The sequence below is a fragment of the Polypterus senegalus genome, chromosome 16 (genome assembly GCF_016835505.1).
Source record: "Polypterus senegalus isolate Bchr_013 chromosome 16, ASM1683550v1, whole genome shotgun sequence".
NCBI classification, from domain to species: domain Eukaryota; kingdom Metazoa; phylum Chordata; class Cladistia; order Polypteriformes; family Polypteridae; genus Polypterus; species Polypterus senegalus.
Window position 1 is genome coordinate 8,669,812 of NC_053169.1, and position 22,719 is coordinate 8,692,530.

General features: G+C 42.6%; 1 protein-coding gene across 13 annotated transcripts in view; it reads right to left on the reverse strand.

The window, feature by feature from the left end:
• Positions 1-22,719, reverse strand: part of dst (dystonin) — a 413,393-nt gene that overhangs the window by 24,111 nt on the left and 366,563 nt on the right. For 11 of the 13 annotated variants that reach the window (XM_039739122.1, XM_039739120.1, XM_039739118.1 and 8 more), the window contains 5 exons: positions 19,431-19,439; positions 12,190-12,421; positions 8,098-8,324; positions 5,908-6,030; positions 5,523-5,624 (listed from right to left, as the gene is read on the reverse strand). In XM_039739122.1, the coding sequence (XP_039595056.1) occupies positions 5,523-5,624; positions 5,908-6,030; positions 8,098-8,324; positions 12,190-12,421; positions 19,431-19,439 (693 nt within the window). The remainder of the gene's footprint in view (positions 1-5,522; positions 5,625-5,907; positions 6,031-8,097; positions 8,325-12,189; positions 12,422-19,430; positions 19,440-22,719) is intronic. The other 2 variants (XM_039739124.1, XM_039739116.1) reach the window with 1 other exon arrangement.

Genomic DNA, 22,719 nt, shown 5'->3' on the forward strand with positions numbered 1-22,719 from the left:
CTTACAGTCCAACTCAGCAGAGTGTGGAGTGTCTCGGTGACCTGCTTGGCGTTGCTGGAGGGTCTTGAGGCTCAAAACCGTAATCTAAAGTGCAGGTTACAGCAGGGAAGACAGCTGAGAAACTACCACCTCTGCAGCTCCACCACTGCTCACTTCTCCATCTGCTAATGCCATTTAGCCTGGGTGTGTAGACACTGGTGGAGCTTTGGACTCATGGAATTGGGGAAAAGTGTGGCAGATTGAGTTGCCACAGGCCCCAGTTGAACTGTGAGAAGCAGGGCCAGTGGTAAAAATAAGCAGCCAGATAATAGAGGTGTTGTGAAGCAGCGGCGGACAGAGAGTCTCAAAGCTGAGATCCCGACTAGGAACGTGGCTCACGCCTTCAATTCGATTAAGGAAAACAGCCAAGAGAATGGAACATCTGCACCTCCACACAAGGAGGTTTTCCGTCTCGCTTACAACTGAGCATCACTGAACGCTTTTGCAGCACCACATGACAGCACTGCAATCGACATCCCAGCTGTGCCATTTGACAACACAGAACTCACGATCCCAGCTGACGTGTCCTCATCACCAGCTGCATGAATGAAGCGAGCGAGGAGACCACACTGCTGTTTCAACAAGTTGTGCGCCATTGCAAGGAGTTGGAAATGGTTATTGGAGACAGCGAGTTCAGAGGGAGGCCTATGTAATGAAACTGAGAAGTCACATCAGTCAGGAAGGATCAACCCACGTATGAGCTGACATTACATCACCAGTGGCAGGGGCACATATAAAGGGTAAGCCTGCAAAGTTACATGCTTTTCTAACTAGTATGGCAAAAGGCAAGCAGTCCATTTAAGAATAGTGAGCCACCTCAAAGAGCCACGTAAAGAGCAGAGAATCAATCATCACTGATGCAACATTGGTGTCAGAGGTGGGATGAGAAGACCGATAGTCTGACTTAGCAGAGTGCCTTGGAGACTTAAAATGGACCCGCTTGGCTCTTAAGATGAGTTGCAGGAGGCACCTCAAAGAGCCATATAAAGGGTAGAGAATCCATCCATCGGGGCACTCGGCTCCAGCACTACAACAGAGTCAATTTCTTAAGGTATGAAATCACACGTAAGGGTCTGGCAATGAACAAATCAAAGGTAGAAGCCATAATCAATTGGAAAGTTCCGGACACCGTAAAATAAGAACTGCGTAGCTGTCATTTTTGCATATTATTAGGGGCGATTTGTAAAACAGCCCGTTGACTTGGCTGTAGCCAAAGCTTTGCCCCAAGTGCCATTTTTACTTCTCTTGGTAAGTCATCATCTGGCAAACACAAGAAAATAAGGATAATCGGAGCTTGGCAGCAAGTCAGGACTTGACTTGACTAAAAGAATATGTGACAAGTTAAAGGCTAGCAATCAAACCGCAAAACAGGCCAAGGAACGCATCAAACCGGGGAAGTCCAGGCTTTCAAAATGAGACCAACTTAACCCGTCTGAAAGCTGCAACACTCTTGTAAGATGAAGCATTTTGGAAGCTCCTGTTCCTCCCTGGAAAATGTACTGATGGCCAAAACATCTGCAAAATGGCCGCAATCCAGGTCAGCAAATGTGCATGCACATATCAATCAACTCATTATCATCCAGATGTCTCTACACACAATACAACCCCCTGAGATGACCTCATGCTATGGGCTATTTTGGGCTGTCAACCTACTGAAATGCAAGGTCCGTAATCAACTTGGACTTTTCAAAAGGCCATTGATGTTTTTTTCCACAACAACTAAGATTAATTCTGAAGGTGGAATCCATTGGCATCAGACGAAACAAAACAAAGTCGAAAATTAAGACGGTTAATAGGCCCAAGACAACAATAAAAAAAAAAAATCAAGAAAAGCACGGATCGCAGAAGGCATTGTCTACTTTAAAAAAAAACTTGAATAAACGTCGATCAACGAGAAACCGCACAGGTTACGATTTACTTTACTTGCTCCAACAAACCTTCTCCAGTCGTTCCTTCTGCCATCTTCTAAATAAGAAAGACAGAGCGTGCGCTATTAAAAAAAAAAATAGCACCTCATTCGGTTTCATTATTGCTTAAGTCCGTTCACATTCTCCTCCATTTCCTCAGCATTTCTCTTATGCCACGTGATGCTTAGAACGTGAGTGCTGACTGATATTGCGACCTCAGGAACGTTATACAGGCGGACGGAGGCGTTTTTTTTTTTTTCCAAAATATACGACTTTGCTTTGACAAAAATGTGGTGTCGTCAGTTGTGGGCGGAGCTAATCTTTAATTCGATTTATGTTTGACTGTCGTTTAATATTTGAATAAAGATCTCTAGGGAGTAACAACAAAAAACATTTATTTCCTTTGACATGTAGAAGAAGTAGGTGTGCCAATTGTAAGAGCCATTTGATAGTTACATAACATACAAAATGTTTTACTAAATGTTAGTGCATAATCTATGGGAGGTTCCCATAACCCGCATCAGTTGAATTGAATTGGTATAATCTAACTATTTATAGCTTCTCTGACTACACATTATTCTCAGTTAGTGATCAGCCTTGCCATGTGTAAGGTGTAGAGGGCACATGGTTTTAAACGGTTCCTTCTATGCATGTTTTGTGTGCTAAGTAACATGTAAGACAAAGCACTTAATTAAATGTGCTGCGCCGTACGTTTAAAGCGTACAGAAGAAGAAGTTAAGAATCTTTAAGTATAGAAACAACTACAATTTTACAAGAAAAGCTAAGTTTAGAGAAGATACATTTTTTCTTTTTTTTTGCCTTTTATTCTACGTGTGTAACAACTTTTTTCAACTTTTTTCTTTATTCTTGTGTGGATTGTTTGCTTTGAATTTTCACTAGATATTTTAAAACGAGATTTCTTTCGGCACGCGTTTCCCCTGTGCTTGAACTCGCCTTATACTCCTGCAGCTACAGTGATCTTTGTTTGACAATTACAAAGAACTTACACTATATTGCCAAAAGTTTCGGGACCCCCCTCCAAATCACTGAATTCAGGTGTTCCAATCACTTCCATGGCCTCAGGTGTGTAACATCGAGCTCCTAGTCATGCAGACTACTGACTTCTACAAACATTTGTGAAAGAATGAGTCACTCTCAGGAGCTCAGTGAACTGAAGCGTGCTACCATGATAGGATGCCACTTGTGCAATAAGTCCATTCGTGAAATGTCCTTACTACTAAATATTTCACGATCAACTGTGGTAGGCCACATCAAATCACCGAGCGGGGACAACAGCTACAGAAAGTCAAGAACAGTGCAGTGTAGAGAGAGCGAGAGAGCTTCATGAAATGAAGGGGTCTCCATGGCTGAGCAGCTGCAGCCAAGCCTGACATCACCAAGTGCAATGCAAAGCGCCGGCTGCCGTGGTGTAAAGCCCACCGCACACCACTGGACTCTAGAGCAGTGCAGATGTGTCCTCTGGAGTGACGAATCACACAATACGATGGACGAGTCTGGCCAGGAGAACAGGACTCACCTGACTGCATTGTGCCAGGTGTGAAGTTTGGTGGAGGGGGGACTATGGCGTGGGGTTGTTTTTCAGGGGTTGGGCTCGGCCCCATAGTTCCAATGAAAATAACTTTTAATGCTTCAGCATACAAAGCCATTTTGAACAATTTCAGGCTACCAAGTTTGTAAGAACAGTTTGGGGATGGCAACATGACTGAGCAGGCACCAATACACAAATCAAGGTCTATAAAGAAATGGAGGAGAGAGTTTGGTGTGGAGGAAATTGAGTGGCCTGCAAAGAGCCCTGACCACAACCCGAAAGAATACCTTTGGGGTGAATTTGAGACTCTGGAGACGCGAGCGAGCCAGGCCTTCTCAACCAAGATCAGGGCCTGACCTCACAAATGCTCTCCTGGTCACAAATTCCCATTAACACACTCCTGAACCTTGTAGAAAGCCATCCCAGAAGAGCTGAGGCTGTTGGAGCTGTAAAGGGTCGACCAACTCCATATTAAAGCTTACATACTGTATTAAGAATGGGATGTCATTATTATTAATCAGATTACTAGGACAGCATTTTTCCACTTAAGAAATATAGCAAAAGTTAGACCTCTTACAACATTGCAAGATGCTGAGAAATTAGTTCATGCTTTTGTTTTCAGTTGACTAGATTACTGTAATGCTCTCCTCTCAGGACTACCCAAAAAAGACATCAATTGATTGCAACGAGTGCAGGCTGGAGCTGCTAGAATCTTAACTAGGAAAAGAAAGTCCGAGCACATCACACTAGTCTGAACGTCACTACACTGGTTACCTGTGTCATTTAGAATTGACTTTAAAATCCTGCTAACGGTTTACAAAGCCTTAAATAATCTCGCTCCATCTTATATTTCGGAATGTCTTACACCTTACACTCCAAATCGTAACCTCAGATCTTCAAATGAGTGTCTGCTTAGAATTCCAAGAGCTAAATTTAAAAGAAGTGGTGAGGTGGGCGGCCTTCTGCTGTTAGGCACCTCAAATCTGGAATAGCCTGCCAATAGGAATTCGCCAGGCTAATACGGTGGAGCACTTTAATAAACTGCTAAAAACTCATTACTTTAACATGGCTTTCTCAGTGCTTCATCTTAGTTTAATTCTGATGCTCTGTATATTTCAATTATCATTATTATTCATGGTATTCATATTCAAAATCCGTACTAACCCCTACTTTCTCTGCTGTTCTTTTTCCGGTTTTCTGTGTTGCCAATCTGTGCCACCACCACCTGATCAAAGCACCGTGATGTCCCTACATTGATGGATTAAAGGCCAGAAGTCCACATGACCGTCATCATCAACTCCTTCCATGAGAACCCTGAATACCATGAGGACTGATCATTTATGTTAGGTAGAATGCTTAGAGGGGGCTGGGTGGTCTTGTGGCCTCGGACCCCCTGCAGATTTTATTTTTTTCTCCAACCATCTGGAGTTTTTTTTTTTTTGTTTTTTCTGTCCTCCCTGGCCATCGGACCTTACTTTTATTCTATGTCAATTAGTGTTCCCTTATTTTAATTCTTATTTATTTTGTCTTTTTTCTCTTTCTTCATCATGTAAAGCACTTTCAGCTGCACTATTTATATGAAAATGTGTGACAGAATTAAATGTTGTTGTTATTAAAGTTCATGTGGGTGTAAAGGCAGGCATCCCAATACTTTTGGCAATATAGTGCAGCTTTTCAAAATGATAAACTTTGGTTGTTGCTTCGTGTATCAGGCTTGACGACAGATGGGTTTGACTCTCTGGTTAACGGACTTGGTGCAAATCTCAGCAAAGTCTTTTCTCCTGGGTCCTTCTACATTGAAAATTTCCCTGTCTTGCTCAGAGTTGGCTGATCCTTTCCCTCTCAACATTCCTGTGCACCTCATTTTGTGGCGTCTCTAACCATCAGACGACGTGGTTCAGTGTGAATTATCTGAGACGCTACCATGATACAGTATGTCAGAAAACAGGCCACAAACACGTCAGGCTTGAGTGAAATGATGAAGGATAAACCCAGTAGATGTCGAGCGATCGGCCCTGATCGAGTACCTGCAATCCATCTTGGAACTGCACGGCCGACTGCATGGCCTCCTCCAGCCTTTCCATCCGTTCTTTCCAGTTCTTGTTCAGATTATCAAAGGCTGTATTGAGCTGTGGAAGGTGAACACAGCATGATAAGTTTAGGTATAAAGGCAAATGAAGAATCAATGTCTAAATAATAATAATAATGTGCTGCAATCTCACTGTTGAAACAGGTACTTCAAAATAAGAAATCTTACAGCACAAGTTTTTAATAGTGCAAACGACACACTTTAACATTCACAAATGTGGCGTACAGATGACACACATAAATAAAAAAACACATCAAAAAGTTACGTCATGCTGATGGTAAATGCAGTATTCTATTAGCAACAGAAATCTTTTAATGTCCAACCTCATCAATGCTCTTCTTAATTACAGGCTTGTCTGGTTCTCCACAAGCTGACATCAATTCATCTCCCAGGTTCTGAATGGCATCAAGTTCTTCTTGAAGTCCTTCGATTTCTTCCCCAAAGCTCTGAAAAAAAATAACATTAACACAATTGTGAAAGTGCAGTTCTGATGGAACGCGTCAATTAGTCTTTAGAACGAAAGGACCAACGACAGTGGACATCTGCGTTCTATCCACCCATTCATCAAGTTCCCAAACCCACAAAATACAATTTGAAGACTTTTTTAGGTGCATTGGCAAATCACGTGTGATGCACCAATTGGGGAAGCCAATGTCTGTCTGTTTGTCTGTCTAATTGCAAAAAAAAAAACCAACTGGGCCCCCACCGTGGATCAATCTTGTTGAGATGTGGCACGCTTAGCCTTCAAAGAAATTTGACAAGACCGGTCAATGTTTGTTCTGATATCACAAACACAACACGCTATACAAAGTCTTGAAATTTCAAAACTTGAGGACTTGTCAATCTTAAAATAGAGAAACATTTGGTGCAACTTCAACTAATAAGTAGTTTACTCTTTTAATCTGACCTTGACAACAGTTGCTTGAACTTGTAGATTTTTTCTTTTACTTGGCCTGACAGCCACTTGGATGCCCAACACAAGTCAGTCTAACGCCGGGCAGAGAGGGCACACACACATACAGCTCCTTCACTCCTAGGAATACACGAACAATTGCGGAAAATCCCTGATATTCTTACCCTTTGTGTTCCATTTGTATTCTTGCTATACAATAAATCAGTTCCTTTGCAATTTAAATTATTACTGTGTTTTAACTAATATTAATAACTACATTGGGAACTGACCCCACGCCTTTCACAGGGTAATACTGACGCTGACTTCATGCTACTTGGTCATTTGGCATTAATAGACATTTTTCAATTGTTATTTACTGGATTCTACTCTATTGGGCACACTTTCAAAATGTGATAGATAGATAGATAGATAGATAGATAGATAGATAGATAGATAGATAGATAGATAGATAGATAGATAGATAGATAGAGTGAAAGGCACTATATAATAGATAGATAGATAGATAGAGTGAAAGGCACTATATAATAGATAGATAGATAGATAGATAGATAGATAGATAGATAGATAGATAGATAGATAGATAGATAAAATACAAGATCTCTGAAAGGATGTTGAATTTTTAAGCATTTAAAATATGATTTCACAGGTTTGAAGCAATAAACAATGCTGTGCTTGAACCTTACTATACAAGTTCATTAGTTCATACCTGAGGCCTCCCACTTTACCTTTAGCATACATTTGTTTTTGTCAACGATTCTACTCCTGGTACACCCTTTTTAGGAAATCCTACTAAAATCCTCCCTGTCTTTACATCCAGACACATTTTGGCGTTCAAAGTGGCCTGGAATTTTAAAAGCCCCTGGCTTATTTATGGGTGGTTTATATTCTGGTGTAATTCTGCGCTATGCTCAGTAATGACCTCATTATATCAGCTGCTTCCTCTGCTTATTTTCATCTTTTTCTATCAGTTTGATCTATGATAAGTTAAAAAAAACTAAGGTTTATTAGTTCTTATTGTCACGTGTACAGTAAAATTCTTATTTGCGTGACCAATCAATCAGCAACATGTCGTCAACCTGTAGTGCCATGACTGTTGAGTACAACCACCACACTTCAAATTTCAAAAGTCTCAGGACATATTTATATTATATACATGCTCATAAAATGCCTCAAAAGTTTTATTCATCCCATCAGCACTTTACACAAAAGTTCTTACTATCTATCTATCTATTATATAGTGCCTTTCATATCTATCTATTTGTAATATTATATTAGAAGGTTTTTCTACAGACATGGTACTACGGACCCATGACATACAGTACCAAGTTACATGGTGGAAAGTAGGACTTTAGGGACCTTCAGATTTCAGCTTGAGTTGTTTTGGACAATGTAGTTGAGCTGGATGGATGAGCATGTTGGACTGAATGACCTGTTCTGATGTTCTAAGTATCACTCGTATGACCACGCAGCAGATGGACACTACTTTCTACCAACACCCTCTTGGGAAGCCAACACTATGACACATGTTTTGTTATGAGGGTCTCTCAACCTTTTCATGTTCTACCCCCCAAACTGCCGGTTACTCGTTTCAGCTACTGACCTCTGCTGTCTCTTGCTGCTGCTTTACAACCGAGGGGTCGACTCCTGGTTCTTCAAGCTCTCGAAGAAGGTCCTGCGTGTCTTTGATGGTGGCAATGAGTCCACTGTGGTCACACCAGAACTTCTCTGCAAGGTCCATTACATCCAGGAGCTTTGTTTCTCTTTCCTCAAGCAGGGCATGAATATCCTCCCAGATAAATACCATGAGGTCTAACTTCTCCTGAACAGCTTAAAAAAAGAAAAGAAATAAGCCATATTTAAAATTCACTTTGTAAAGGGATGCAAGTCAAGACAAAAGAGACCAACCAGACGGCCATGTAAAGTGAACAATCCCACTGCCGAACAGAGGGGGGCGCTTTCATTAATTGTGTCTCCAATTTCCTAAACCTGTCACCAGGAGATGACGCCTAGCCCCACCCCCTCGGGTGCTACAACCACCGCCCCTTACAGGGACAGAGCAATATTAGTGGGGTGCCCGATTATGGAGGTCATGTCTTGACCTGCCTAAAGCTCATGTCCAAAGCCTACTCAAGATCTGAAGAACATACTGAGTCAGCTGAAATCTTCTAAGTCCAGAGGAACTGATGTTTGGTTTTCACTTTTTATTTTCTGTGTTATTAAACCCCCAAATTTTCCAAATTCTAAATATTCTTCACATCACATTATCTGTTGTCAGGCACGGCAAAGTAGGAGAAATCTAGAGGGGTCTGGTCAGGTAAGCAATACCACCCTGGGATAAGAAGAGGAGCTCTCGCTAACTCAATATCTTAATTAATTAATCCACAATTCAGAAGGATGGCGACTGGAAAATGAGGGATGGCATTTCTGGGCCTTCATCATTGATCTGTCTGTTATATGGTGCCTTTCTGCTTTATCAATCTATTTGAGGATAGTTTTAACTTAATTAATTTTACCATGAGGCTGCAACAGAGAGAAATGCATAAGTATAGCATTATTGAAAGTGTGCCCAATAGAGTAGAATCCAGTAATTAACAATTGAAAAATATCTGTCTTATAAAGTCTGTTATCCATCTATCTATCTATCTCTCTATATAGTGCCTTTAAAACATCTATCTATCTATTATACAGTGCCAATCACATCTATCTATCTATCTGTCATATAGAGCCTTTTCTATCTATCTGTCTATCTATCTATCTATCGCCTTATCTCTCTGTTTATTATATAGTGTCTTCCATGAGTTATCACAGCCACGCTGACCTCTTTTCCACCACATTTTCTTTTGAATTCAGCTGCTTACTCATAAAAGCTGTAAGCCGAAGCCCCCCGTGGTCAATGAGACACCCAACAGTGAGTTGTTTTCTTTGTTTGTTTCTTTTAGTGAAAAATGTGCAAAATGGGTTTTAGCCTCAACTTTATAAAACTGTTTAAAATGAAGGTCGGCTATTTGAGTCATCACCTTTTTCATCTTTAATTTTGTTATATTCATTTTTAAGTATTTTTATGTTGTGTAAATGATGCATTGATTGATTGATTTGTTAATTGATTTTCTTATTAATCAGTTTTCTTTTATTCTTTTATATCTATCATTTTTAAAATCCAGATCTGTCACTTGTCTGCACATCCTTTGCGGTGCCTCCGAATCCCAAAGCCTCTCGTTGTCCTCGTCGTCCTCATTGCTGCTTCAGTCCCAGCAGTGTGTTATGTGACCAGAACCACAACAGACGCCATTTCCTGACTCCACGCTGGTCTCGACTGTTTTATTTATTTGTGGCTCAGTTTTTTTGGCTACTCGTAGTAATAATCGTTTTACGCAGTGTGAACAAATTCCAAGGCATGGAGAAGCATTAGCAGGAATTTGCCAGGGGTCAACAAGGCAGAAATTCCTTTTTTGGGTGTTTGATCAATGGAACTGAACATCAAGCTGGCTGCTTTTAAACAACGGAGGAAATAAAATTCAAATCCTGCTGGCGACATCAAAGTCAGCATCTGCTGATCAATACATTTGTTTCTAATCAGGCGTAAAGTCCCCCGATGCATTTAATTGCTTCCCTGCTGTAAGGCATCCTGCCTCCACCACTTACAAGAAAAGCAAAACAATTTACAGAGTCTGTGAAACGTCTCATTTTCTATAAATACAGATTTTTTTTCTCTTTTGTTGTGTTGTTTTGTAGCACACTGAGGTTTACAGTTCCCATCAACTTCTTCACCACACCTGCAGTCTGCTGCAAAACAAGAGGGTGACAGCCAGCGGTATGTGACATGGCGTCATGGTGTCCTGGCTAGGATGTTCAAGGTCCCTTACCCCATTTAACAGAAGGTCAGGGGGAGACCAATCACATGGACTATTTGCTTCTCCGATACAATAGGGGGCAGTGTTCCTGGGCTATGGGGCCTACATGGGTACCCAGAGGACATGTTGGGAATTGTAGTCCCATCAGATGGTCCTGCTGTGTTCCATGGGTAGCTGCAGGGAGAGACCATCCCCAACTTTAAGGAATGTCCTCCTGACCTGCAAGTGCTTCCATCCTGTAGTGTGGTAACAACGGAGATACTCCCTCGTCTGGCAGAGTCAATAGAGTCCAGCTGCAGTCAGGACAGGTTTAGGCCTCAGTCAGATGCAGTGTCACGAGACATGCTGAGGCCCGTAAGGTGACACTCCTGTCAGCTGCATCTCTTTTGACTCCACCCACTTTCCACACCCCCACTCCCGTGTTTGCGGTACACTTTTGTTCCAAATGTACTATTATAGTAATGGTGGAAAACTGAACGTGTGCGTGAATAAAAAAAAGCTTCACCAGGATAAACGGTCGTGCTAATGTAATAAACGTCTCTTAGTACTTGGGCACGCAAAGCCGCTCGGCTAACAGAGAAGGTCTTAGTTGGGCGACTCAAACGACTACTTTAGGCCTCTTTGTGCTTCCGATGGCGAGTGTGTCATACCTCTGGAGCACAAACTCTGCCACAATTAATTTTTTTTTCTTTATTTCACCTAATACAATTTCTCATATTAGGAATTTGTTAGTTTTCGCATACCCCTTGGGGTCAGAGCGCAGTTAAGGGCCTTGCTCAAGGGCTCAGCAGAGTAGGATCTCTTTTGGCAGTGACAGGGATTTGAACCGGCAATGTTCGGGATACCAGCGCAGATCCTTAGACTCAGCACCACAACTCCACCCCTAGATATATAATATATCGTTAATTTAAATATTACAATTTTGTACACCAGTGATAATACAATACTAATGATATGACACAGAAAGGACCACAATGGCAGCACCCTAAAGAGCGTCTGGCACGTAGCATTGCATATTTGGACTGTTTACACAAATGATATGATTTATTTGATTCAGACTCTCTAAGAATATGTTGTGTTAATCACAGCTGAGTGCAGCATAACCTTTATTCTTCTTCGTCTTCTTCCTTAGCATTCGTAGTCCCTTAAATATTCTCGGTACGGAATGACTATCTCAGTCTGCGGTGGGGAATGAGGTGCCGAACCGTACCTCCTGTTCCTGGGAAACATACAGATCCTGGCCCATCAGGTTCTCTCCCGAATACCTTCACCAGAAAGGAAAAATAATTTGTCCTGAAATGAACCCGGGTTCACCTGAAATTTTCCATGCGGTGTTAATCTCTTTCCCTCTTGCCTTTTCCTGTGATGGCGTCCACTTTTCTCTTGGCTCTGCGCTTCTCCTCTCCTTTTTCCCGCGACCATTTACATACAGTTGGCCCCTCCCCCTACCGTCTGTTGGTCCCTCCCCCTACCGTCTGTTGGCTCCTCCCCCTGTACAATTGGCCGGCCTTACAAATTAAGCCATTCCACTAATAACAGGAATGGGGAAAGGTACAAACTCACAGTGACACACTCATATATTCCAGATGACTGTTATAGTGGAATGTGGAAAAAAATCATAACTTCATGTACATTCCAATGAAAACACTTTTGTCTTTTATGTGAAAAAAAAAGAAAACAAAAGTGAGGACATTTTGAACGTGCAGCCTTGCCAATATTTCTTCTGTTTTTGAGAATGAAAACCAGGTGAAGAACAACGTGCTGCTTTTTATGAATTAAGCAGGCGTGTGAGCCATAGACGCTCTACCAGCAGCCATAAGCTGAAGGCAGAAGTACCGTACCTTTGGCTGATACGTCTTTGTCGGCTCCCTCTGATCGGGCGATCATCTCCTGGCCTCGCTGCTTCAAGGTCTCAAAGACGGGCTGGAGCTTCTCGAGATCCACCAGAACGTTCTTGTTTTCATTGATCTGCTCCTTGATCTTCTCCACTTCAACGGAGATGGAAGGCGGAGTTCTGAGACGCTCGACAATCCTCTTCAAAGTTTCCAGCATCGGGTCGATTTTGTCGTGGAACTGCGGAACGAAATTAAGGAAGAAGAGTGAGAAAAATGAAAACAATGTGAAGACAGCCATTTGTTACCTCTCTTGCAGTATTAACATTTTCCGTTCATATTAAGGGTCAGCCGGCCATATCTGCAGGTACAGCCTTCCAGGACCCTGTGATGGTACGAGTCGGCTCCATGGGCCTTCTATATATAGTCACACACACGTGCAAATGGGAGGCAGCTAAAAGGACCAAACGAAGGTAATTCCACGGCAGGCCAGGGGGTGGTGGGGTGCGCTAACTCTTTCTTCGTTATCCCTGCAGACCAAACACAGGAAATTCTGCCTGATTCTGGCTGCAAAGACGTCACTTCCAGTTCCGATCACAAAAACACCATTTCTGGGTCTGACTACAATAATGTCACTTCTGGGTCTGGCCACCCTGACATAACTTCCAGTTCCAGCCACGATGACGTCACTTCTGGTTCCTATCACCCTGACGTCACTTCCAGTTCCCTGCCTTATAACCCAGACCACTTCCTATGTTTCCTCAGTTTAATGGTGGACTCGAATCTCAGTGCAACAAGTTTTGCCTTTTGCAACCAGGGCTCAAGTATACGGGTGGCTGCCCCAAACCTATTTATTTCACAATATGTATTGTCACACATGTGCTCTTACCGGGGAAGTCGAAAGGCTTAAATGAGCGTGAAAGAACAAAATACAGAGGATCTCATCAGAGTTTTAATGCCTTTCTCTACTCCCAATAGAAAACCAGAAGACTAACAAATAACATTCCATCTTCCGAACTCACACAATAACACCACTTCCTGCTTCCCTGAAGACTCCGCCTCTGGTCCCTGCTTGATGACTTCACCACCAGCCCCAGGATGATGACCTCACTTTTGCCTCCACCCATCTACATCACTTCCTCCAATACTAAATTCCATTTCCTGTTTGTTAACATGAAAGAACCGTGAATGCTACTCTCTGTCAAATGCCTGCAATTGCAAAGTAGCAAGACGACCACCGAGATTATACGGGGAATTCCCCCAACCCTTGGCCTGTTTTCTCCTATTGTTTGTACCGTTACAATATATCTCCCTATATATATAAAATCCAATGTCTGTCTGTCCGCTTTTCACGAGAGAACTAATTAATGGATTTAGAATAGTCTTTTTCTATAATTTGCTTGAACATTCCAGTTGATTTTGCGACTTCTCCTATCCATCATGCTAAGAATCATAGTTCAGTTGCAGGAGCGATGTATTCATGCTAATCCGAGAGACAGGGGTTGTGGGCCGAGGGGAAGGGAAAGTGTGACGTCAGGAGTGGGGAGCCGCATGGGGCCCTCCTCACTGTCCTGCTTCACTACTACGCGAGCAGAGCTGTGGGGGATGGCTAGCATACATATATATATATATATAGCCCATAAGTGAAGGCTGACCCACCAACACTCACATTCATCACAGACGCGACAAAGACACCAAGGATAGCACTGAAGGAGCTGCGGAGATCTACAATGGAGGTGGGAGTATCTGTCCTTAGGACGACTTCACAGAGTGGGGCTTCAGGGAAGAGTGGCCAGAAAAAAAGAGCCACTGCTTAAAGAACAAAAGTAAGAAAACACATTTGTGGAGTTTGCCCAACAGCACATGATGAACTCTCCAAACACACAGAAGAAGCTTCTCAGGTCAGAGAAGACTCAAATTGAACTTATTGGCCATCATAGGAAACTCCATGTGTGGCGTAACCCAACATTTCCCATCATACTGAGAACACCATTCCCACCGCAAAGCATGGTTGTGGCAGCATCATGCTGTGGGGAAAAGGAAAACGGGTGAGGATTGAAGGAAAGATGGGTGGCACTAAATACAGGGAAATTTTTGAGGAAAATCTGTTTGAGTCTGCCAGAGACTGGGATGAAGGTTCTCCTTCCAGCAGAACAATGAATGGCCCTCTGCAGAGTGCTAAAGTGACACTGCAGTGGTTTAAATGGGACAGATTAGAAATATCTTGGAATGGCCGAGTAAAAGTCCAGAGCTCAATCCAATGGACACTAGGTGGCAAGACACCTACACAAGCCATTGAACGTGAAGGAGTTGGAGCAGTTTGGCCTTGAAGAATGAGGGAACATCGCAGTGGCGAGGTGAGCTAAGCTAATAGAGACTTGCAGCTGGAAATGCAGCCAAAAGGGGCATACAATGTACTGACTTTGGGGATAAATACTTATGCACACTTAATTATTGTTTCTGTCACAATAAAAAAAATATTTTGCATCTTCAAAGTGGTAGGCACACTGTGTAAATCAAGTGGTGCTACACCCCCCCCACCATTCAGAAGGCACTGTTATTGGCAGGAGAAAAAAAATGGGGGCAAAATCAGTTTAGTATAATTAGTATAAAATCCTTTCAATGAAGATACATTTCAAACTTTGGCTCAAAATTAAAAGAGAGCCCACTGCCTGACTTAAGTGAGTCAGAAGGTCGGGAGGCAGCGGGCAACACTCTTGGAGGTGGAAGGAGAGAATTTTTGTATTGGTGCATCTTGTCTGGTGTTTCTGTAAGAAGGTATTGAAACCAAACAGAAAATCTTTCATTTGAACTCGGTATTGTTTTTGAACTTTAAAGTGTTTTATGGTTTGGGGCTCAAAGGCGCCCCCTTGTGCTTACATTGTACTCCCCTTTATTTCAAGATCAGTGGTTTATGAATAAAACTAGCGGTGTGTGGTCTTGGGGACAAAAAAAAACAACCCGAAGACTCCCAAGCGGTTTTACTATAATGGTGAACTTGCAGAGGCATCAGCTAAGTGGGCTGGGAAAGGTCGTATGTTGTCTGAGATGGACGTGTGGTCGAGTGCAGCTGTGGCACAAACTGAGTGGGCCGGACTGGCAGCTGTCTCAGGCAAACGTACACCGTGCATGCACCACAAAGCTGAGTTTGTCTGCTTGCGTTGAATGAGAAGTGAGCTGCGTACGAGTGCTGAAAAAATGTAAAAGTGCAGGCGTGTGCCATCTCACCAAGTGCAAGTCACACTTGGATAAGCTTCTGCATCTTCTGTAGAATTCACACCAACTCCTGTAGTTGTGGTTGAGTGTGAGCAGAGCGGCCTGCTCCATACACACACACAGGTCTTTTGTTTATATATGTTTAACTCTTTGAGGGCTGAATATTTCTTGCAGGCAACTCCGTTTTCTGAAAAGCACACAAAGTAAAGGTTTCACATGTAACATTACATCTTGCCTGAAGAAGGAGCCTGAATTGCCTCGAAAGCTTGCATATTGTAATTTTTTTAGTTAGTCAATAAAAGGTGTCATTTTGCTTGGTTTTTCTCTACATGCATAATGGCTAACACGGTACAACACCCTAGTACAACATGTAAATCAACGTAAAATGTCTGTTGCTGTGAGTGCTGTTGACGCCTGTTCAGCGTATCTGGTGGCTGTGTGGGGGCAGCTCGATGGCCGCTGGCCTGCCTTTGTGTGGCGGTGTGACGCAATCTGGTTTGTACCTCTTGTCATTGTAAGTGGCGGTCCTCCCAGGCGAACGTTGCATCAGCTACATATGCCGATACCTCACTTTTCTTTTCAGGTCATTTGCATCAAAATCAGAGTCCAACAAGTCAGGGTCTGATTTGGCGATAATAAGCAAAATTAATAAAAAGAGTCCTGGTGCTTCCTGTCTTGCTATATGGTTGCGAGACATGGACGCTATCCAGTGACCTGAGATGAAGACTGGACTCCTTCATGTGTGTCTCTTCAGAGGGTCCTTGGGCACCGCTGGTTTGACACGGAGTCCCGAATGAGGCATGTTAACTGCATTATGAGGAAGCGTCAGTTACGGAACTAAGATTACCCGAGGGTGATCTCGGCTTGCAGGACCCTCATTGTTGAGGACCCAAATGGCCGGACCAGGCCAAGTGTACACCCACGTAACACTTGGCTGTGGCAGACAGATGGTCATTTCCAGAAGGTGGGAATGAACCAAGTGTCTGCTTGGGGGGTTGCCAACTGGAATCCCGAGTTGTTTCATCGTGTGGTGGGTGCATCAACGCCCTGCTGTACCCCAGCCTGACCTGACAAGACAATTCTTGTTTATTATGCACGTCTACCTCATAAAGTAAATCATTACATTTCTTACCAACACCCTGAATTAGGGTGACTTAGGCTAATTCAGACTTTTGGACCCCTTTCAAGCTTTAACGTCTCCCGCCCTCGTGGTCCTCCCTTTACAATCTGCCATGGCAGAGCACATATCAAAGACCCCTTTAACAGCTGGCACATCCTGCTGACGCTACCTAATGTGACTCACCTTTGCAGCTGCATTTGTGACTGTGGATTAGTTACTTGAAGATTAAACTCCTTTTTTCATGTGTGCACTGACTGAAAGGGTAGTCATTAAAATTTTTTATGAGCAATGATCCAAAAAGGGGTCAATACTGGAAGTCGGAAAGAATTTGTAAAGAGCCAAATCGCTGAGTAAAAATTGACTAGAAAGCCAAAAGTTCAGAGCTTGTGCCTATTGCCAGGAGTCACAAAAAAAATAGAATCGTAAAAAATCTTTATTTCAATTAATCTGGGATATGCCAGGAATGCATGAAGTGACCTTTATATGGGGGCTCCCTGTTCAGTGGATGGTTTGTGCCCCCCCACGACCCTGTTCAAGAATAAATATTTTAGAAAATGAATGACTGGCTGATTTTTATATGGTTGCCCCAATGACATCACCAGTTGATCACTCCTGGTGCATCGTGGGAAAAATTGCCACAGTAACGAAAACACAACTATTCCATAAAGAGAGTGAAAACGGAAGTAAATGATTAAAAACTTATTATAAACTGAGAAGCCTCTAAGTTACATTATTACATTCCTTGTGCCTAAAAATGCCCCATAAAATGAATTTTAGGTCAGGAAGGAGACGCACAAACAATTTATAGAAGGCGCCATCATAACAAGATGGTGTTTCCTGTTCTTTTGTCCCCCTCCGTATGTTTCTTATTTCAATGCCGGGTCTACTTTCTAATGCTACAGAACAACACGCCTCGTGAGATTCATTCTCGTCTAGTCAACGTGGACCACAGCCAGTGTCACCGGCGGGCACATAGGGGACAGCTTTAGGGCTCCGCTGATTGTAATTCCCTGCCGCTCCAGAGGTTGGTGCTGTGTGCTAACTAACGCCTGATTTCTCCTCCTCCCTCTGCTATACCACCACTGATGTCACTTCTGGTGCCTGGCCCCGCCTCTTCCTGGAAGATCCGCCATTTTGAGTCATTCAACTTGGGAACTCAAGTCTGAAAAGATGTATCTGTAATTATTGGGTGGTTTACTTTGTTTTTCAATACCTCAACTCTAAGGGGTCACCAGGGGTGGAGCCCCAACTCTTTATCTTGATGGTCTGTCTGATCTCTTACACCAGTTAATTTCATATTATGCTGTTGGAGGATCCATGAGCTGTGACTCAGACAGAGCGCCCCGACACTGGGCAGGATGTTTCGCTCCAAAATGTCTTGGTGGTCTTGAGACTTCATTGGTTCCCTGCATAGACTCGAGGCACCCCATGCCAGACACAACCACGGAGCCCCAAAACATCGCCATTCATTCATGTTAGAACCAGAGATGTTGATTCTCTTCATGACTGTGACAAAATCAGCTGTAGACCTCTCCAGAGCATACCAGAGATCACTGTCACGTCTAGGTGTAAACCATAGCTGCAACTTGACATCTTGTCCAAGAAAATCACAAAGATGAGAAGAGACTAAATGGTCTCCATGTTCCACAGTAGCTATGGTGTTCGTTTCTTTGAAAGCTTCATATTTTCATCTGTGGACATTGAGCTGATGTGACTTGACACAAAACCCTCCGGTTTTGTCACCTCTGTCCACAGGACTTTCTCCCAGAAGGATTGTGGCCTGTCAGCATGCATTTGAGCAACTTCAAGTCTGGCTCTTATACAGTAAGTGGAGTCCTACTGGAAGTGGAATCCATTCAAAAAACGCTGGATAGTGGGATGAGACACTAATGGACCTCAACATTGGAGTTCAGCTTGTTTCTCTTTGGAAGTTGTCCTCTGCTTTTTGTCTGCCATTCTGTCCATTCTGGGCTCGATTTTCCTCTTGGCGGCCACGTCCAGGGAGGTTGTCTACAGTCTCATGGAACTTAAACTTCTTCATAATATTTGCAGCTGTCATAAACATAGAAACATCAGGCTGCTTGGAGGTGGTGGTCTCCTAGCCTTTGCCTTTCACATACTGGTCTAGAATTTTCTTTCTGATCTCCTCAGACGACTCTCTCCTTTGATTTCTCTGCCCCATGTTCAGTGTGGGACACCAAACAGCAGAGTGACGACTCATCTCAATTTATAAATCGGCTGATTGTAGACGTGTGTGATAAGAATTCAAGTAAACGTCGAGTTTGAAAAATTCACTCCAATCCAACGTTTTAGGATCTTTAATTGGGGTCCTAACAAATGTGTCCAGGCCATTATAGACAATCTTTGTAGAAGAAGCCATACTTGATCTCTTGTCACACTTGCTTTGATTTACTCAATGACATCTCAAAGGCATGCAGGTACACAGGGGACAATGGCTTTTCAGGGGCTGTGCAGCACTTTTTTAATGAGCTCTAAGGGGACCAACGTGTTTGTCCTCGTCTGGGTCCACATAAAAGAGTTAGGATCGGGTCACCCCAAATCTCTTCTACACTGAAGCACATGACTACCTGGCAGCACTGGATGTTCCATAAGGATGGGTTTTAAGACTAGAAAGTTTCTTTTTTCCTCTTAATAATTTTCTGCTATTATCTGTCCTCATTGTGTTCTTTTCCAAAGCACTTAAAACACACACAAACAGCCCAAAGACATAAAAGTCCTGGTCAAATTACAAACTGTGCATTCCAAAGCTTAAATATTTGTTAAATGTAAGTTCAGGTGCCCAGAAAACCTCAGCAGTAAATGACAACCAGACAAGCAAAGCGTGTGATGCACGGCAAGCCATGCCGTCCTGACAAAACATTCTGGCAGGAGGCCATCGTGCGTCAGATCTCACCTCATTTAACTGGTTGGCAGTTTGAGTCATAAACAGTCAGGAGAGTGAAGACCCGACACATACGGGGGGTGACGAGGTGAACAAGAAGAGAGGAAAAGAGAAAGAACACATTAAGTGAACTTCAACAGTGGGAAGGGGTCAGGGGCGACTCCCTAAGCAAAAGTGAGAACATTACCCACAAACCACGGCGTCTCGAAGGCACTTGCTATGCATATTATTGCCGATCAAAGAGTGGTGCTCCCCCCGAGTCGTACATGCATGTGAAAATGAAAAGCGAGGGTTATGGGGTCACCCTGAAGTTTATGCAAGTCGTACATGGATGTCAAATCAAAGAGGGGTTAGGGCTCAACTTGACATTTCGTACATGGATGTTAAATCAAAGGGAGATGAGGGGTCAGCCTGAAGTTTCATGCAAGTCATACATGGATGTCAAATCAAAGGGGGGTGAGTGGGTCACCTTGAAGTTCTACGCTAGTTGTACATGGGTTTCAAATCAAAGAGAGTGAGAAGTCACCCTGAAGTATAATGCAAGTCATAAATGGATGACAGATTCACCCTGACATTTAATGGAAGTCGCACATGGATGTCAAATCAAAGGGGGATGAGGGGTCAGCTTGAAGTTTCATGCAATTCATAAATGGATGTCAAGTCAAAGGGGTGGATGGAGTGTGAAAGAGTCACCTTGAAGATCTACCCTAGTTATACATGGTCTTCAAATCAAACAGAGTGAGAAGTCACCCTGAAGTATAATGCAAGTCATACATGGATGTCAAGTCAAAGAGGGTTGAGAAGGTCAGCTTGTATGGAGGAATATTTCGGACAAAATGAAATAAATAAATAAATGCGTAAATAAATAAAAGTACTGTGAAATGTGAGCATAAATAAATAAATGTGTCATGAAATTAGAGCCTTAATAAATAAATATGTCATGAAATGAGAGCATAAATAAATAAATGTGTCACGAAATATGTTTTTCGTTGCTTATTTGTTTATTTCATTTTGTCCGTAACATTCCTGCAAACCGTCATGAAATACGGCTTGAAATAAAACTGTCACTTTCACTCGTCAAAGTTGAGAGGGTGGGCTCTAACACCCCCTCTAGTTACTGATTGGTGAATCGATAGCACAAGAGTTAATTAGAAAAATGCTTACTACTGCCGATGAAATGGATTCTGCCGAAGATATTACGTATTTCAGAGAGAGAATTGAAGATTTATCGGAAGAAATTACAATGTTGGCGGCCCTTTTATACTCCGATATAGATGAAACTGTTTTTGAAATTATCGAAGAACAGGTGGAACGGACTCTACTACACTCCAGTTCAGGTGATGCAGTTCCCTGGACGTCCACCCTTTGACATTCCAGCTGAGTCAATAGAACACCTTCTGTTATGCGGTTTAAAAGTACGACAGATTGCAGATCTATATGATGTATCAGAGAAGACGATCACAAGGCGAATGAGCCAGTTTGATATACGGTAAGCTGCAACGGCTGTATTAGTTTAGGTACTTTGACATGGAATGCCCAAAGCAGCTCCACCTAATATTTTGAACTGAACAACTTTACCACTGATCAGAGCTGTACAGTTGTTTGAAAAAGTAGCTGCGAATATGCAACTGACTTTCTACTCGTAAAACAAGGGTCAAATACTCAGTTCTAAAAGGGCCGCCAACATTGTAATTTCTTCCGATAAATCTTCCATTCTCTCTCTGAAATACGTAATATCTTCGGCAGAATCCATTTAATCGGCAGTAGTAAGCATTTTTCTAATTAATTCTTGTGCTATCGATTCACCAATCAGTAACTAGAGGGCGTGTTAGAGCCCACCCTCTCAACTTTGACGAGTGAAAGTGACAGTTTTATTTCAAGCCGCATTTCATGACGGTTTGCAGGAATGTTACGGACAAAATGAAATAAATAAATAAGCAACAAAAAACATATTTCGTGACACATTTATTTATTTATGCTCTCATTTCATGACACATTTATTTATTTATGCTCACATTTCTCAGTACTTTTATTTATTTATTTCATTTTGTCCGAAATATTCCTCCATAAGCTTGAAGTTCTACACTAGTCTTAAATGGATGACACATCCACCCCGACATTTAATGGAAGTCGAACATGGATGTCAAATCATAGGGGGGTGAGAGAGTCACCTTGAAGTTCTACCCTAGTCGTACATGGATGCCAAATCAAAGGGGGATGAGGGGTCATCTTGAAGTTTAATGCAATTCATACATGGATGTCAAACTGAAGAAGGTTGAAGGGGGTCAGATCGAAGTTTCACATTAGTCATAAATGAATGACAAATCAAAGGAAGATGAGGAGTCACCCTGACGTTTAATGCAAGTCGTAAATGGATATCAAGTCAAAGAGGGTTGAGAGGGTCAGCTTGAAGTTCTACGCTAGTCTTAAATGGATGTCAAGTCAAAGGGAGATGAGGAGACACCCTGAAGTTTCACGCAAGTCATGCATGAATGTCAAACTGAAGAGGGTTGAGGGGGTCACCTTGAAGTTTCATGCTAGTCATAAATGGATGACACATCCACCCTGACATTTAATGGAAGTCGCACATGGATGTCAAATCAAAGGGGGATGAGGGGTCAGTTTGAAGTTTCATGCAATTCATAAATTGATATCAAGTCAAAGGGGGTGGTGAGAGGGTCGGTCACCTTGAAGTTCTACCCTAGTCGTACATGGTCTTTAAATCAAAGAGACTGAGAAGTCACCCTGAAGTATAATGCAAGTCATACATGGATGTCAAATCAAAGAGGGTTCAGAAGGGCAGCTTGAAGTGTCACGCTAGTCTTAAATGGATGTCAAGTCAAAGGGAGATGAGGAGACACCCTGAAGTTTCACGCAAGTCATACATGGATGTCAAGTCAAAAAGCGCCGGGAGGACTGGGGGCTAATTGGTAAAATCACAGGCTATGTGCTAAAGACCACCTGACGCCACCCCTTCCTGACATCTCTGTCTATTATAGCTGACAAAAATGTTGTAAACTTTATCGCCCTACGTGACCGCCTTGTTCGCACACATGGTGGGGCCGGCACTGGGAAGGGTCTGTTCTTTCTCATCATAAACCCAAATCAAATAAGAATCAAAAAGTCACCCCAAATCTGGATTTAGGGCCTTGAGCCCTTTCTGAGAGGTTAGGCATAAGGCCCTTTGACTTTTCAGGCCATTAATGGCTGACCATTCAGCATTCTACACAAACAGCCAAGAGGCATATTATAAAAAAAGTTGATGACACCTACACAATACATGGCTTTCCTTCAATATTCC